General features: G+C 39.8%; 1 protein-coding gene across 2 annotated transcripts; it reads left to right on the plus strand.

Annotated features, from left to right (window-relative positions):
* Nucleotides 1–3,211: 3,211 nt before the first annotated feature.
* On the plus strand, nucleotides 3,212–10,914 carry LOC120429522 (claspin-like). 2 transcript variants are annotated; one of them, XR_005607423.2, is made up of 2 exons: nucleotides 3,212–7,952; nucleotides 8,013–10,914. XR_005607423.2 is itself a non-coding variant. In XM_039594591.2 (2 exons), exon 2 carries the CDS (start codon nucleotides 7,427–7,429, stop codon nucleotides 7,895–7,897), a length of 471 nt encoding a protein of 156 aa, XP_039450525.1. In that variant the 5' UTR covers nucleotides 3,212–7,369; the 3' UTR covers nucleotides 7,898–10,914. The 2 variants fall into 2 exon arrangements, 1 of the variants encoding a protein (XP_039450525.1); XM_039594591.2 differs by having other exon boundaries at nucleotides 3,212–7,369; nucleotides 7,427–10,914.
* Nucleotides 10,915–17,121: the final 6,207 nt, after the last annotated feature.

Consider the following 17,121-nt stretch of genomic DNA (forward strand, 5'->3'; position numbering starts at 1 on the left):
CTTTCTGTCGATAAGTGATTCTTATGTAAAATTGGACGGGGAATACGATGGTGAGGTCAAATTTAAAAAATAAATAGGGCTGTTTTGAAATACGGCCATTTAATATTTTCAATTGCACATTACAGGTAGAAAACATATTTTAATCCCAATTTTGATCACGGAAATGGATTCTACGTCCAATTTCCTTCAAAATTGAGTCTAAGACCGACTCTCTAAGATTTGTGGTTCCTGAGTTATAGTTGTTTGAAGATAGGGGTTTCGCTCAAAAATCGCCAAAAAGTCGATTTTTTGGGAGGGTACAAAAATGGAGGGGGTGGTCCGATTTGGATGAAATTCGGGATTTTTGCATGTTTTGATAGTCTCAACAGCTCTGCCAAATTTGAGCAGAATCGGAGATGGTAATTTTCAAATGCTGTTCCGCTTCAGATGGAATGACCCATATATAAATATTAAATAACCGTTTGAAATTTTGCTTTCAAAAAGGTTTATTTTCTAATGAAGCATTTTTTTACTCTAGCTTTATTATTTTGAATAAAAGTTGTGCCTCGAAGCGTTAAAAGGTTTTTCCGATTTTTTTGTTTGTGGAGGGCAGCCTTTCTCGTCAAGGGTAAAAATGATTGGGGGAAGGGGAAGGGAGGCAAAATGTCCCGTAGCCCCCCCCCCCTCCCTTCCTCATTTCGGCGCCCCTCAAGCAAAAAAATAAAGTGATGTTAACAATACGGGAGCACTTTCTTTGAAAATCGTTTCTATCATTTGAAGAATCTCGAATTTGCACGAGCTTTTCCACGAGATTTTCCTTAAGCGGACCCAATCACAAAATAAAATTATTTCGAATGGGGCCATTTGACAATGCGCGGTGGAAGTAAAACCAGGCTAATTCTTGGTCCCTGCCAATCTTTTCTTAATCCAGGTGGAGTACCCATTCGGCCAGATCCTCCACAAATGAAAGCAACCCGTTCGCCGTGCTTTAAAACGCAGGCGACAGCGGCCCAATGTTTGGATCTACCATGATGCAAAAATGGTCCTATCAAAGCAATAGCCCAAATAAACCGGATTAGAACAACGAAGCATAAAAATCCGCTAACGGCGTACATCTGTCCACCCTGCGACAACTTTCCTTGCAAATCCGATCAATCGTGGTTGATCCCCTTTATTCTCATCCAGCCAACTAAAATCGAACCGATTAAACACCAGCATCGAAAGCTACATCAGGCAAATGATCCGCCGCTCTCAGTTCTTCAAGTTCTCCAAATAACCCAATACGAAGCCCAACATTTGAGTGTTCGTTTTTTTAATGTTCTATAAATACATAAGGTTATAAAAAAAAACTCTAAAAAAGCAGAATCTGTTTTTGGAAATTCTGGTAGATATTTAGTCGCCCGGTGCGTCATCAGCCTCTCCGGATCCCCCATAAAGAAGTTTACCCCAGAATACCCTCGAATAGCTCCTCCAAACATCCGTGTAGCAGGTGCAGCTTCTCCTAGTATTTGGCCAGCAGTTCTGGTACGCCTCCTCCACCCGAGGACCTGGTGGTCAGCTTGGCCCCCTCTAAAATCCGTAACAGTTTGCAGATTCTGCTCCAATGTCCAGCATGTTCTGCGGCGTGCCGTCCAACGGGTTCTTGCACTCGTCTGCCACCGATTCGACCATCTTTCAGCCAGTTTTCAAGCAGAAATTCACTAAAACAGCACTTTTTTTAACAGTTGCGCCGGTTGCTCACAGGTGAGGAAATGTTGATGCTTGACTTACTTAGAAAAAGGTAGCGAAACCGCAGGCTCTTTTTCTTGTGGAACTCGAACAAATTCAAATTGCGAATCAAAACAATACCGTCTACAATCACAAATTACTTCCCTTTCCCACATTTTCGCGCCCCATTCTTTCAGCCGTCTCGACTCTGCCCCGCGGTGGTCAAAAGTTTACGAGCCGTTTCCACAGGCCACCAGCTAGGTCATCATGAAAACCAAGCCAACGTGGAGTTAAGAAAATAAGACACTTACAAGGAACCAGAGCTATACTGTTCTGATCAAGATAATTCGGATGATCTAACAGAACTACGGATGTAGTTAGTTGCGCTCCTTCCAGGATGTTCCTTACCTGGACGTCAACCGAAGAGCACGCAACAAGATCAGTGCCATTGCATGCTCTTAGGTATCAATCCTTGGCCTGCTTTTTGCCGCTAATAAATAGAAAGTTTAAAAACTTAGTTAACAGCAATGCTAGAAAATTATGCCTTCTTTATTTCGAAACCATTTTTTGTTAAATAACTACATACCATACATACCAATCAGCATAGCGCACCAGGTGGCAAGAAGACGTTTCCATCTTTCTCGATCTTGAGCTGCTACTGTACAATTTTCCAGGTTACAGATCTTCCGGATGTTACCATTCACTTGGTCTCCCCACCGTGCGCGCGGTTTCCCTGATCTTCCGCCTGTTCCGCCAGCTGGTTCAGCGCGGTCAAAGAGCAGCCTGACAGGCTGGCTCTCGTCCATTCGGGCGACATGGCCGGCCCACCTGAGCCTCCCGATCTTCGCCTGGGTGGCGATGGTCGGTTCTTCAAAAAACATGTGCAGTTCGTGGTTCATGCGTCGTCGCCACACTCCGTCAGACACCTGCACTCCGCCGTAGATCGTTCGTAGCACCTTCCATTCGAAAACTCCAAGGGCACGTTCGTCCTCCTGCCGCATCGTCCAAGTCTCGTGGCCATAGAGGACTACCGGTCTAATCAGTGTTTTGTACAATGTCAGCTTCGTGCGGCGTTGCACTCGATCCGATGTGAAAGTCTTCCGTAATCCGAAGTACGCACGATTCCCGGCAAAACTACGAGTCCGGATCTCTTTGCTAGTGTCGTTGTCGGCGGTTACCAGCGATCCCAAGTACACGAACTCGCTCACCTTCTCCAACTCATCATCATCCACAGCTAGAGGGGTGAGACATGGGGGGCCAACGTCTTTCGAACCCCTTCCTCTCATGTACTTCGTCGTCGTCGTATTCATGCCAAGCCCTACACGCCTTGCTTGTACCTTCAGTCGGGTGTAGACATCCTTCCCCGTCTCCAGGTTTCTTGCCACAATGTCGATGTCATCGGCAAAAGCAAGCAGCTGGTAGGACCTGTTCATGATCGTGCCACTCGTGTTAATGCCCGCCCTTCGAATAATGCCCTCAAGGACGATGTTGAACAGCGCACAGAATAAGTCATCACCTTGCCGCAGCCCTCAGCGTGATCCAAAGGGTTCCGCTAAATCCCCCGAAACACGCACGTCACACATCACACCATCCAAGGTAGCCTTGGATCAGTTTATCCGGAAACCCGTTCTCGTGCATAATCTGCCATAGCTGCTCGCGGTCGACTGCCTTGAAATCGATGAAGATGTGATGTGTGGGCACGTTGTACTCTCGACATTTCACGAGGATTTGTCGGAAACAAATTTGGTGCGTGGTGGCGCGCGCGCCATTGAAGCCCACTTGGTAGGGCCCACGAACCTCCTTGCATGGGGTGACAGCTGACGGCAGAGGACGTGCTCCGAATCCTTTTTCCTCTCCCGGTGAATGGTGGAGATGGGAGCGGCCGGCAATGGATGGCTTCCATGGTGCTGCCTGTCCTGTTCGGGTAGAATTGGTTTTAATTCCCTTTAATCATTTTCTAAGCAACCTGGGCTGGACAATCATCACATATACATGGAGAAATCCAGTCTGCAACCCGCTAAGATCACCATCTCCATGCGAATGGTATTGTTTTGATTCGCAATTTGAGTGAACTGCTGTGGATGTCGGTCCATTTACGTAAAAGAGGTTTTGAGTGACTCACCGCACATAACCTTCGGACGCCTAGAAATGAGCAGAAACTTGCAACAGAGACCACAAAAGACCCGGGGGTCGTTAAAGTGGATTACTTTGATTTTTTTTTTTTTGCTTTGGATGTACCTGAAACATCGCACAATGGGGTTTCTCCTTATTTCATTCTCAGCTACCACCTATCTCCTATTTTTATTTTTGCTCTACTGATTCCCACTTTTTCACTGATTCTTCTTTATCTGTCTTATAAATTATCATTACTATAATCTAAGCTTGTTTTTTATCTCTATTTATTAACTATTGTCTAAATTTACATCTACTATATCCAGCTTCTCATTTTTATTCTCAATCATCATTCTCTTACTATCGATTCTTAATTTTTATGAAATATATTCTCGTTAACTGTCTATTGTTTTCAATCTTCACCCTTTTTTCAAACAAGTGAGGTTTAAGCCCTTACTCAATTCATGGAATGGTTAAAGGATTAACACAAATATTACTATTATACTTTTGGTAAACTTTTATAACATGTTTAGGACCAAAAATTGTAACAAAACACCGCGACAAAAGAAATAGCAACAGATAAACATGACTCAACACTAGGAAAGATTTTAGGAGAAAACAATACATAGTAAAATAACAACTTGTTTCAGAATTCAAGCTAAAAATAAAACAGTTTTTGCTTTAATGAAAGTTGATAGGCACACTTTAAATGGTTAGGGGCTTATACTTACATCAAACCCTACGCAATGTACCACCCCCGGCCGAGTTAAAATGCGTAACCGGAAAAGAAGGTGTGCATGCCTGGCACGAACACTCAAAGCGTGTTCTAGCGTGTTGCTCGTACTGACTCAGAGCAAGGGTGAGATGTAGGTGTAAGGGCGTGTGCGTGTTCGTCGGGAACCTGGTGCATAAGATCGGTCAAGGCCCGTTCTTACACTGAAAATTGCGAATTTCTATTTATTAGCCGCAAAAAATAAATAATTGTAATTATTTGAATTCATTTAAGTACTTGGTTCGTCACAATAATTCAATAAACGACAAGCTTTAATTCATTCTACTCTATTCACTTGCATGCATGGTAACAATATGATCGGTAAAGATTAACTTATGTCGCTTAAAATAACAAAAAAAAATATCACAGTTTGTTAGTTTACTGTATCTCTGAACATCATAATCAATGAATATTGTGAAAATATGAACAAAATTCTGAATTCCATAATCATTCTGATTTTGGGTGTACCCCATTTGGCATAAAGCCATTTGGCATAATGCCGTTTGGCATAACGCCGTTTGGCATAATGTCATTTGGCATAATGGACGTTTCGCTTAAAGGTCATTTGGCATAATGGCCATTTGGCATAATGGTCATTTGGCATAATGATATTAAATTTTCAAAATTATTTTAATTCCATTGACTGGGATCAATCGGGACTACAGTTTGAATGTGGACAGCAGTTTTTAGTACATTTTAAAGCTTGAAATTTAGAAAACGATGCACTTTTTTGAATGTTACAGAATTTATAACACCACCCCTGGAAACTTCAACTTTTTTTTTAAGCTCTTCTGGCAGCTTGCTTGCCCACTGCGAATTTTGGCTCGAGCCTCGTGTCGACCTGGTTCGCGATCAAGCCTAAATCGAGTCGAGGCTCAAACAAAATTCTCAGTGGGTGGTTACACGCAAACTAACTCCGGTGAACATCGGACATTTATGAACATCGAACGTACAACTCGCCATAAACATTACGCACACCAATGCATCGCTTGATGGTGTTCGTATATTTTACGTGTCTAACGCGATGACTTCCTCTTCTTTTTTAAAGCAGCGAAAGATTCTTCTCGTTCTTCTTAGAACGAGGAAACGTCAAATTGATCCAACCAAGCAAGCCGAGTGTGGTTTGGCGATTTGGTACCGCGTTGTTTATTTTAAAGTGCCTAAAAGAAGGAAGTGGAAGTGCAGCATAGCTGGCGTAGGTTCGACCACAGCGCTGAAAATCTGGATCGTATAGGGTTATTTTTTAACTCCCTCAGCACGACGACAAGTGAGGCGCATTACAATTCCGAGTAAGTCAATTAATTTATCCACTTTTCCATTCTCCTGATTTATCGATTTCGCAATGTTGATTCTGTTTTTTTCCTCTGTTCTTCTAGCCTTATAGCAGTGACCGGAATGTGGAAATGTTGGGCAGCACCGTTCACAACGCTGGACAGCAGCAAGTACCGAGTTTTGTCCAGATCGAAACCCACGGCGGCAAGGACATCGCCACGAACCTGGACGATACCTTTCAGATCGTGCTGAAGAAGAAGCTCAAAAAGGACTAGGACCGGCAAGTACGAGCTGGACGTCGTAAAAGCGGTCCTCACGTTCTGGCCCCGCCTTACGGGAATCTGTCCACCGACATGGAGCATCGGGTGCGTGAAACGGCCCAGCAGGCAAAGATGGCGGTCATCGCGAAGGCAGGCAAGAACACCGCGCCGTGTCTGAAGTAGTAGGCGCTGGCCTGGATTTCGGCCCAGTACGACACGTACGCTCCGGCAGCCAGTTTGGCGAGCCATTCGTTTAGCTGTGCGCACCCGCCCGCTGGGCAAAGTGTTTGTGTCTTGTGAAGCGGAAATTCTGGATTACTACACGAGGAATTTGGCGGTACACGTCGAGCAATCCGAAGTAAGTTGAGGAAGAACAACCATTAAAAGAAAACAATCTCAATCTTTTCTCCCGTTTAGATCCAACACCCCTGAAGAGTGCGGAAAAAATGTACCAGCGCTGATCGAAACATAAATAAGTTCGAGAGGCAGTCAACAGCAGCAGGACGACCAGAAGGAATAAAAAAATAGCGAGACGGAATCGCCGATGACCCTGGAGTACAACTCCGATTGCGAGCTGAACGAGGGTGACACGCTGCACATGAAGGATTCTGACGAGGACCAAGAATCGAGGACCCAAAAAGTTGGAGGAACCTCCCAGTTCTGCCGTTTCACAAACAACAGCAGAGAAAAGGGTTACTCCACCGCGCAGCAGAATTTCTCGACTAATCGATAGTGACTCTGAGGATGAGAATCCGGAACCCAGCGGAAATAAGAGTCCAGCTGGCACCACAACTTCAAAAAGCTGTCCCGAATCATCGACAGCGATTCCGATGAGGCGGACAGAACCGTCACGACTCGGCGTAACCTAATTGCTGAGTCGGGAAGCGACTCGACCCGCTGGCCAAACAAAACCAGGCGATCGACGCCATCAGGAACGGAATCGACAAGACCATGAGCCGGCTCAAGTCGTTGGTGGATTGAGACTCGAGCTCGGGAGGGGATCAGGAATCGGTTGGTGAAAAGAAGCGCAAAAGAAGCTCAAAACGAATAAGGAGCGGTCCCAGGCCAAGGAGAAGAAAAAGGACTCGAAGAATCTACTTACCTCAACCTGGACTTTAGCGACGACAGTCGCTCAAAGGCTAGCAGCAGTGGCGGCAGCGGTTCCAAGAGTAGATCTGGCGCCGCCCGAAGTGACTCCGAAACGACGAATCATGACCACAAAAAGAGTCGCAAGACTAAGAAGAGTTCCGAAGATAAACCGCAACGAGTATGAATAATTTTCTTGATGTCTAGAGTAGATTCTAATAGCTACCGTCTCTTCCAGATGTTCGACAAGGCCGCCGAGCAGATGAAGCTGATCCAGAGCGAGTCGCAGCGGATGGCGCGCGAAGCTTCGGTTTCCGTGCCCTATCACAAACCGAAGCAGCGCACGCTGGAGGAGTTTCTGAACCGGCGTACGGTTCAAAATCCGCTCGAGTTCCCCGTAGACGGCCGCCAAAGCCTGACCGCTGCCATTCGGATGCCTCCGGAACAGCTGGAAGCGTTCGCCAAGTATCTGGAGGAGCGCGAGAAGGAAACGATCGAGTTCTTCAAGAACGAAAACGTCCAAATGAAGCCTGCAGAGGAACCCGTTGAAACGACACAAGAAGTGCTAGTCTCGGAACCTAAAGTGACGACATCCCTCCCCGCCATAGACACGGAACCGATCGAGTCGCTGGGCGTCACCGACACCGAACCGGACGTGCTGGTCAATGACGCTGCGGCAACATCTACACTCGAATCGTGCCAGACTTGATCCGTGAAATGATTTCGCAGCGGTGGTGATTTGAGGAATTGGAGCTGGAACGGAGGTTGAAAAGTCTATATTGGGATAACTCGTCATATTTCCAACAATCTGTTCTTATTTTCAGCTCGAGATAACCGTCATGCCGAGCCTGTCCGGCGTATCGTCGTGGCAACACTTCCCCACACCTTCGTGCCAATTCGCCTTGCTTGCTGCAGGTCGGTTCTTCCCACCGATGAAGGTCGATCTGGTGCTGGTTGACCAAGCGGAAACTCGGATGGAAACCGCCGATCGACTGTTCCGTCAGAAAAAATATTGATGAACTGGAATCGAACGGCCGAACGGCACTGCCCAGCAGCGGCCATGTACTGTGGCGCCGCCAGCGTTGAATAGAGAAAACACCAAAAAGCTGCGCGTGACAACACGCACACAATCAAACGAACTGTCAAATTCAATTCAAAGCAAGATGAACATCGGATGGTCAAAGCGCTTTGAGCATCGAATGTGCATGATCGTTTATGACCATTCGATGTTCAAAATTTCGATACCAATGGTCAAAGAATTCGCATTGGTTGTTTTGCGTGTACATGTGAGTCGCGACGCCTGCCTCATTTTTTTTCTGCAGTAGCAGCAAGTGCTGCCAGAAGAGCTTGAATAAAAAGTTGAAGTTTTCAGCGGTGGTGTTATAAATTCTGTAACATTCTTAATATTTGACGAATCTTTTCGCACTCTTCGACAAAGTTGTTCCCTGGAACACGAACTATGAGCTCGTGAGGTTAATGAAAAATTCAAAAATCATTAAGGGACTCAAAATTAAAAACCAAAACGCACGATTATACGGGTTTAAATCCCATTTAAATTTCAAAGTCAAAGCGCCAGGTCCTGTCACAGCCAATCAAGTTCATATTTGGAATTAGTGCATCCAGGGGATGTTGCCCTGAAATGTACGCAAAATTCACTCATTTTGTTACATCCTACACTCAACCCCCGGTGGTTGGTCACTTTTTCGTTTGACACTTTTTCTGTGTATTCATATTACAGGGTGAATATTGATTGGAAAAATTTAAACAATGATAGATTTAGAAACTAGTTTTTATCAGCAAGTGGTGCTACTTCCATTCAAATATTAGCATTAGCATTAGCATTAGCATTTGGAGGACGCCCCACCACCGGAAGGCTCCACAACGCTTATCCCACTGTTTGGTCTGGTTGTGTTAGACCCTCATCCGGAACAATAATCCAACACGGGAGATACCATGTCTTCATCTTTTGATGAGTGTGTAATACAGCCCAGGGCATAAGGGGGTCCACGCCGGGTCCAAGCTATCCTCAGGGAAATGAAGGAATGTTAGTAAACACCTATCTAAAGTGCGCAGAGACCCCTACGTCACCTTAGTGGTATAGATGTTTGTAGGGAGGTTTTGGACTCAATGTTAGTATGAAAGGTAGTACCCTAGGATATACCTCAAGAGGTATTACGGGTGATATGCATGTTGGTTTAATTGTTTGGGGTTTTGTGCAGTATCTGCTTTAACATTTGAAAATTAGACTCAAACAGCCGGCTGAAGAGTAAAATTGTTGATTTAGCACTAGGGGTTGGACAAAGTAAAAAATTTAACTATTCGTCGATATATTGACGTTGTTATTGATCTATTGGTCAATATATTGACGAAAAACGTTTCGACCTGCATTTGGACACCTTGGTTTGACAGATGACAGATAAAAATAACAACCGCATTTTGACAACAGAATTTTTCTGCCGTTTTCGAGAAATCTGTGGCAACATTCTAAATTTATTGGAAATAAGACCTCCTTATTCCAAAATTGAGTCAAATCCGGCCATCGGAAGAGAGAGCTCGTACCGCATCTGCTCTTAAGACCGAGTTAAACGGAGTTAAAACGGGAGAAAGTTTCAGAGCAGCAAGCAAAAGGAGCACCTCCGGTACAGCTTGCAAAGGAGGAGGCAGGATTTTAACGGGTTCCTCGGTTGGATCTCCGGTCCGGTGTCCTTAACCATAACAACTCAAGCTGAACTTTCTCCTCTTCCGCGTCTGTGCGAACTTGGCGTGCCGGAACACGCGCAGCTGACGGCCAGAATGCACTGGCTTAGCGGATCGCGGCTCGTTTCCTTTTCGCACGGACTGCAGAACGGTCCGCACAGGGTCACGCAAGAGAACGTCCACAGCAGGAGGAAGGTCCATAGCAGGAGCAGGATGTTATGTCTCCCGGCCAGTGCACAGGATTGGCAAGGTTTCGCCTTGAAGGTGGAAAGAAGCGACATGACTTGTACCGGCCCATGTTTCCGTTCATGCCAAGTTCCGTTCAAAGTAAAAATCCAAATTATCCTCAAAGTCACCGCAATCATTTTATTTAATTTTTACTTCCAAAAAGAACACTATATTTCTGGATTTCATGCTGACTCTTAGGGCCCTTACAGAGTGGACGCTGCAAGCGACGCTACAAGCGACGCGACTAATTTGACAGGCGAAGCGACTACGCGCGACTCATTTGCGGCCAGCAGAAATCGCTCGCCTATTCAGAGTAGAAGCGATTTTTCGCTGCGCTACAAGCGACGAACAAGCAACTGTCAAATTGGTCGCGCGACCGACCTGTGCAAACCGAGGTCAGTCGCCTGCAAATCAAGCGATTTAAATTGATTCTGATGTTTTGTTCAGCTTTCGCTATTAAAATTTCAAATAAAATGGGCAGTAGAATTGTTTGATGCAATCTCGGATGCAATAAATAAAGTACATTTAATTAAAAAATTGCAAAATGGTTCGAAATGAATTTTAAATTGTAAATAAAAAATAAAAAAAAATATTTCAATATACAACCTGAAATCAAAATTTGTATGATTTAGGTCAACAAATTTGCAAAATATGATATCAGAAATGGTCCTTCAAATAATATGGTGGCCACTGGCCACTCTGGAATCGGTTCTGAATGTCCTCCGGGGAACCACCGAAGTGGCCAATATCTGATCAGAGCAAAACCAGTCAATATTGGTATCGAAATTTTTCATTTTGGAAGGACATCTCAAAAATGGTCCACCAAAATAATTTGGTGGCCACTGGCCACTCCGGAACCGGTTCTGAATGTCCTCCGGGGAACCACCGAAGTGGCCAATATCTGATCAGAGCAAAACCAGTCAATATTGGTATCGAAATTCTTCATTTTGGAAGGACATCTCAAAAATGGTCCACCAAAATAATTTGGTGGCCACTGGCCACTCCGGAACCGGTTCTGAATGTCCTCCGGGTGACCACCGAAGTGGCCAATATCTGATCAGAGCAAAACCAGTCAATATTGGTATCGAAATTTTTCATTTTGGAAGGACATCTCAAAAATGGTCCACCAAAATAATTTGGTGGCCACTGGCCACTCCGGAACCGGTTCTGAATGTCCTCCGGGGAACCACCGAAGTGGCCAATATCTGATCAGAGCAAAACCAGTCAATATTGGCATCTAAATTCTTCATTTTGGAAGGACATCTCAAAAATGGTCCACCAAAATAATTTGGTGGCCACTGGCCACTCCGGAACCGGTTCTAAATGTCCTCCGGGGAACCACCGAAGTGGCCAATATCTGATCAGAAGAAAACTAGTCAATGTTGGTATCAAAATTCTTCATTTTGGAAGGACATCTCAAAAATGGTCCACCAAAATAATTTGGTGGCCACTGGCCACTCCGGAACCGGTTCTAAATATCCTCCGGGAAACCACCGAAGTGGCCAATATCTGATCAGAAGAAAACTAGTCAATGTTGATATCAAAATTCTTGGCCAATATCTGATCAGAGCAAAACCAGTCAATATTGGTATCGAAATTCTTCATTTTGGCCACTCCGGAACCGGTTCTGAATGTCCTCCGGGGAACCACCGAAGTGGCCAATATCTGATCAGAGCAAAATCAGTCAATATTGGTATCAAAATTCTTCATTTTGGAAGGACGTCTAAAAAATGGTCCACCGAAATAATTTGGTGGCCACTGGCCACTCCGGAACTGGTTCTCCGGAACAACCGAAGTGGCCAATATCTGATCAGGGCAAAACCTGTCAATATAGGTATCGAAATTCTTCATTTTGGAAGGACATCTCGGAAATGGTCCATGGCGTTCATAAGGAAAATGTACTTGGATGACAATCAACCATTTGAACTTTAATAAAATGGGGTTGCAGAATTTGAATTTGTTCAAAGTAACAAAATACAAAAAAAAACAAAACAAAAATTTGATACGATTATCGGAAGTCCACATAGAACCCCAAAGTCCCATAGAAACCTTCGGATAATCGAGGCTGGACTGCATAACTTTGTCAAAGAAATCGTATCGATCAGAACACTTTTCAGTAAGCGTCTTTTGAATTTGTATTTTGAAAACATTTTTGTATGGACATTGGACACAATGCAAAATCTTGATTCATTGGTAAAAATGAAGGACTAATATGATAATTCAGGTGAAGCCGTCACTAATTCTCAAGGAAAACAGATCATCATTCTAAAATTCTATAGAATTTTAAAACCTGAAATTTGAAAAATCTAAACATTTGAAATTCTTAAATTCTTAAATTCTTAAGGGTGCACAGCAACGAAGGAAGTTGTTGTCTTCTTATACCAAAATTGTCAAACTTACGGACCCAATCCTGCAACTACGGGATTGTAAAATTAATGAAACTTTGCTGTAAATTGCTTGGTGGACAGTACTTTAGGGGATGAATATAAAAATATTTCGATAGTACCCGTAGTTTTGAAGATACTAAAATGTCTGTAACAAAAATCTGGGTGCTAAAGCTCTGGTTGATGTGTACCGTTAAATTCTTAAATTCTTAAATTCTTAAATTCTTAAATTCTTAAATTCTTAAATTCTTAAATTCTTAAATTCTTAAATTCTTAAATTCTTAAATTCTTAAATTCTTAAATTCTTAAATTCTTAAATTCTTAAATTCTTAAATTCTTAAATTCTTAAATTCTTAAATTCTTAAATTCTTAAATTCTTAAATTCTTAAATTCTTAAATTCTTAAATTCTTAAATTCTTAAATTCTTAAATTCTTAAATTCTTAAATTCTTAAATTCTTAAATTCTTAAATTCTTAAATTCTTAAATTCTTAAATTCTTAAATTCTTAAATTCTTAAATTCTTAAATTCTTAAATTCTTAAATTCTTAAATTCTTAAATTCTTAAATTCTTAAATTCTTAAATTCTTAAATTCTTAAATTCTTAAATTCTTAAATTCTTAAATTCTTAAATTCTTAAATTCTTAAATTCTTAAATTCTTAAATTCTTAAATTCTTAAATTCTTAAATTCTTAAATTCTTAAATTCTTAAATTCTTAAATTCTTAAATTCTTAAATTCTTAAATTCTTAAATTCTTAAATTCTTAAATTCTTAAATTCTTAAATTCTTAAATTCTTAAATTCTTAAATTCTTAAATTCTTAAATTCTTAAATTCTTAAATTCTTAAATTCTTAAATTCTTAAATTCTTAAATTCTTAAATTCTTAAATTCTTAAATTCTTAAATTCTTAAATTCTTAAATTCTTAAATTCTTAAATTCTTAAATTCTTAAATTCTTAAATTCTTAAATTCTTAAATTCTTAAATTCTTAAATTCTTAAATTCTTAAATTCTTAAATTCTTAAATTCTTAAATTCTTAAATTCTTAAATTCTTAAATTCTTAAATTCTTAAATTCTTAAATTCTTAAATTCTTAAATTCTTAAATTCTTAAATTCTTAAATTCTTAAATTCTTAAATTCTTAAATTCTTAAATTCTTAAATTCTTAAATTCTTAAATTCTTAAATTCTTAAATTCTTAAATTCTTAAATTCTTAAATTCTTAAATTCTTAAATTCTTAAATTCTTAAATTCTTAAATTCTTAAATTCTTAAATTCTTAAATTCTTAAATTCTTAAATTCTTAAAATTCTTAAATTCTTAAATTCTTAAATTCTTAAATTCTTAAATTCTTAAATTCTTAAATTCTTAAATTCTTAAATTCTTAAATTCTTAAATTCTTAAATTCTTAAATTCTTAAATTCTTAAATTCTTAAATTCTTAAATTCTTAAATTCTTAAATTCTTAAATTCTTAAATTCTTAAATTCTTAAATTCTTAAATTCTTAAATTCTTAAATTCTTAAATTCTTAAATTCTTAAATTCTTAAATTCTTAAATTCTTAAAATTCTTAAATTCTTAAATTCTTAAATTCTTAAATTCTTAAATTCTTAAATTCTTAAATTCTTAAATTCTTAAATTCTTAAATTCTTAAATTCTTAAATTCTTAAATTCTTAAATTCTTAAATTAACTACGGAGTACGAAACGTTGAGATTTTTTCAAATTTCTTATTATTTGAATGTAGGTACTTAATTTTTTTTAATATATTGATTTTTAAAAGTTTAATATTTTTTGAAATTATAATTTCTTCTTTTTTTGAATTCTTATATAGCATTGATAAAAAAAATAATTTTTATGTTCTAAACCTAAAATTTTTTGAAAATTTTAAACTTTTGAATATTTTGCTCCTCTTTTATATTTTTTTTTAAATTTTTTTATTTATAAATTTAAATTTAAAAAAAAAATATTTAAAAATAAGGTAGACTGTGCCTTCCAATCAAAAACTTTAAGTGGAGTAAATAAAATTTTAAAAGTCTGTAAAATCTTTTCGAGATACTTTGACCCACTGTGCAACGCTGTGTTAATTCGATATAAAATATCCATTTTTGCATAAAAACAGTTTCATAAATTACCCCTCTACCAGTTTCATAAATAAATAAATTAGTTCAGTTTTGATAAGTGTTGGAAATCAATAAATAAGTACCTGCATTTTATCCAAAATGGTATAAGTTAGTTAAACACAGTTAAAACTCTGTAAGTGGGTGAATACTGAAGCATGGCGATTTCTGGGTGCTCTACCATATCCACCCCAGATAATGATTAAAGTAAAAAATATTAGGCAAAATCTCCAAAACTATTATGTTTTGTTACAAATATCCGGATAGTACGGATTGTGCGGATAATTAAAAAGCAAAACAACGTGCTCGGATATCGTCGAACAATGGGGTTGAAATGTCGAAGCCAGTTTGACAACTGGTTATAACGTTTGAGTGCTTTTTAATTCGAATTCGTTTCAGTTAGCGAACATTTGCTCTGTATTTTTATTTTTGAATTTCTAAATTTATGTGTTTCAGAACCGGTTCCGGAGTGGCCAGGTCAATCTAAATTTTCAGAATGTTCTTCCAAAATATTTTTTTCTGAGATGTTCTTCTAAAATAAAGAATTTCAATACTTATTTTGACAGGTTTTGCTCTGATCAGATACTGGTCATATCAGTGGTTCCCTGGGGGACATTCAGAACCGGTTCTAAAGTGGCCAGTGGCTATTCAATTATTTAGGTTGTCCATTTCTGAGATGTCCTTCCAAAATGAAAAAAAAAGATTCCAATAATGACAGGTTTTGCTCTGATCAGATATTGGCCTCTTCGGTGGTTCCCCGGGGGACATTCAGTATCGGTTCTGGAGTGGCCAGTGGCCACCAAATTATTTCGGAGAACCATTTCTGGAACTAGAGCACAACAAATACTGCATTTAACATCAAAAGATATTATGTTTGCATCGAAATCGCTTCTTTCAGTCGCGTTGCTTGGAGTCGCTTCTAGTCGCGTCCACTCTGGGGCAAAAATCCAGTCGCGCGTTGTCGCGTATAGTCGCTTGGTCTGTCAAATTAGTCGCGTCGCTTGTAGCATCGCTTGTAGCGTCCACTCTGTAGGCACCCTAACCATTTTTATGGTTGTAGTACCTGAACTCAAAAAATAGTATGAAAAGTGGGATATTGAACTCAGAAAATCATGATTTTTGGTAAGTGTGTAAGCCCAATGCACTGTTTACAAAAAAATAGTCAGAAGAAGTTTTTTTTTATGTCAAAACTGTCATCTGAAAACATAAAAGAACTATGAAAACAAGTAATATATTGGTGTTTTTTTCTGAAAATATATAAATGTACTAGAGTCTAACTTATTTACATAATTTGTTTTTTTTTTTTTTTTGATTTGGGGTTAACATTAATAAGCATGGGTACCATAAACCAGATGACTTTGATTGAAGATGATTTTGCAAAACGAAAATATGACTAAATACGAATGAAAAAAACGTGAATCATACAACTGGTGTAATCGTCTTATTGAAATGCTGAATTGCATATTTTTAGATTCCTTTTTATTTTTGCCAATAAATAATTCTAGATTACTTTTTCAAAACCACCAAAGCGCCATGAGTTTCCTATTTACATAGGACCTTTTTAAAAAGTAAGCGAGAATTACAATTTGCAAGAAGTTTTTCTCAAAAGTAGTTTTAAGGGTAATATCTCAAAAATTAACACCATGAATGTTTTCAATTAAGACCCATTATCTTTTTTAAAAAAACGGGAATTGACATGTATTAAATATCCAATTGATAAAAAAGTGATATGTTCACATAACAATATTTTTTAACATACCTTGTAAATGATCTCTAAATCCATCCAATCGATTCCCTATGATGAATACTATGATATGATGATGGTTGTCCAGAAATTGCTGTCCTGTGAAAGAGAAGAGAACACAAAGTATCAATTCCCAAATGAAAATGTAAATCATTTTTGTAAAGATACTCCGCCTTTACAATTATTATTAAATGTAACTTCTACAAAATGAAAGCAAACAATACTTATCTGAATAAAAACGAGAATTCCGTTGTCGAAATGACCGGATTTGTCCAATGCAAATGATGGCTACCGGAACAATGGAGGCCCCAAAATCTTCCGGTGGAAGATGGTGCTGCTAAATAGGTAGGACTCGTTACAGAGAGACATGCCAGTCGTTGGAGCTTGGTCAGCTTCGACTGACATGTCTTCTGTTCAGTCTTCGGCCACCAAACGGTCGACGCATAGGTTACCCTAGGTCGAGCGATGGTGGTGTAAGAGTAGAAAGCAAGTTTCGGTTTAAGGCCCCAGGTTTTGCCGAGCATTTTGTTGCACGCCCAGATAGCAGTAGTTGCCTTCTTTACCGCATAGTCCAGATGTGCATTCCAGTTCAGCTTTTTGTCAAGGATTACTCCTAAATATTTGACCTCAGAACTGAAGGTCAGTTGGGTTCCTTTCAAGGTAGGCGGCCTAAGGTCGTGTTTCCTCCTGTTAGTAAACGGGATTATCACGGTTTTGTTGGGGTTTATTGTCAGCCCTTCCTGCTCACACCACGACATGGTGCAGTTTA

This window comes from Culex pipiens, chromosome 1 (assembly GCF_016801865.2).
Source record: "Culex pipiens pallens isolate TS chromosome 1, TS_CPP_V2, whole genome shotgun sequence".
Taxonomy (NCBI): Eukaryota; Metazoa; Arthropoda; class Insecta; order Diptera; family Culicidae; genus Culex; species Culex pipiens.

Coding starts and splice junctions, on each gene's coding strand:
- LOC120429522 (XM_039594591.2), top strand. CDS start 7,427: ATGTTCGACAAGGCCGCCGAGCAGATGAAGCTGATCCAGAGCGAGTCG.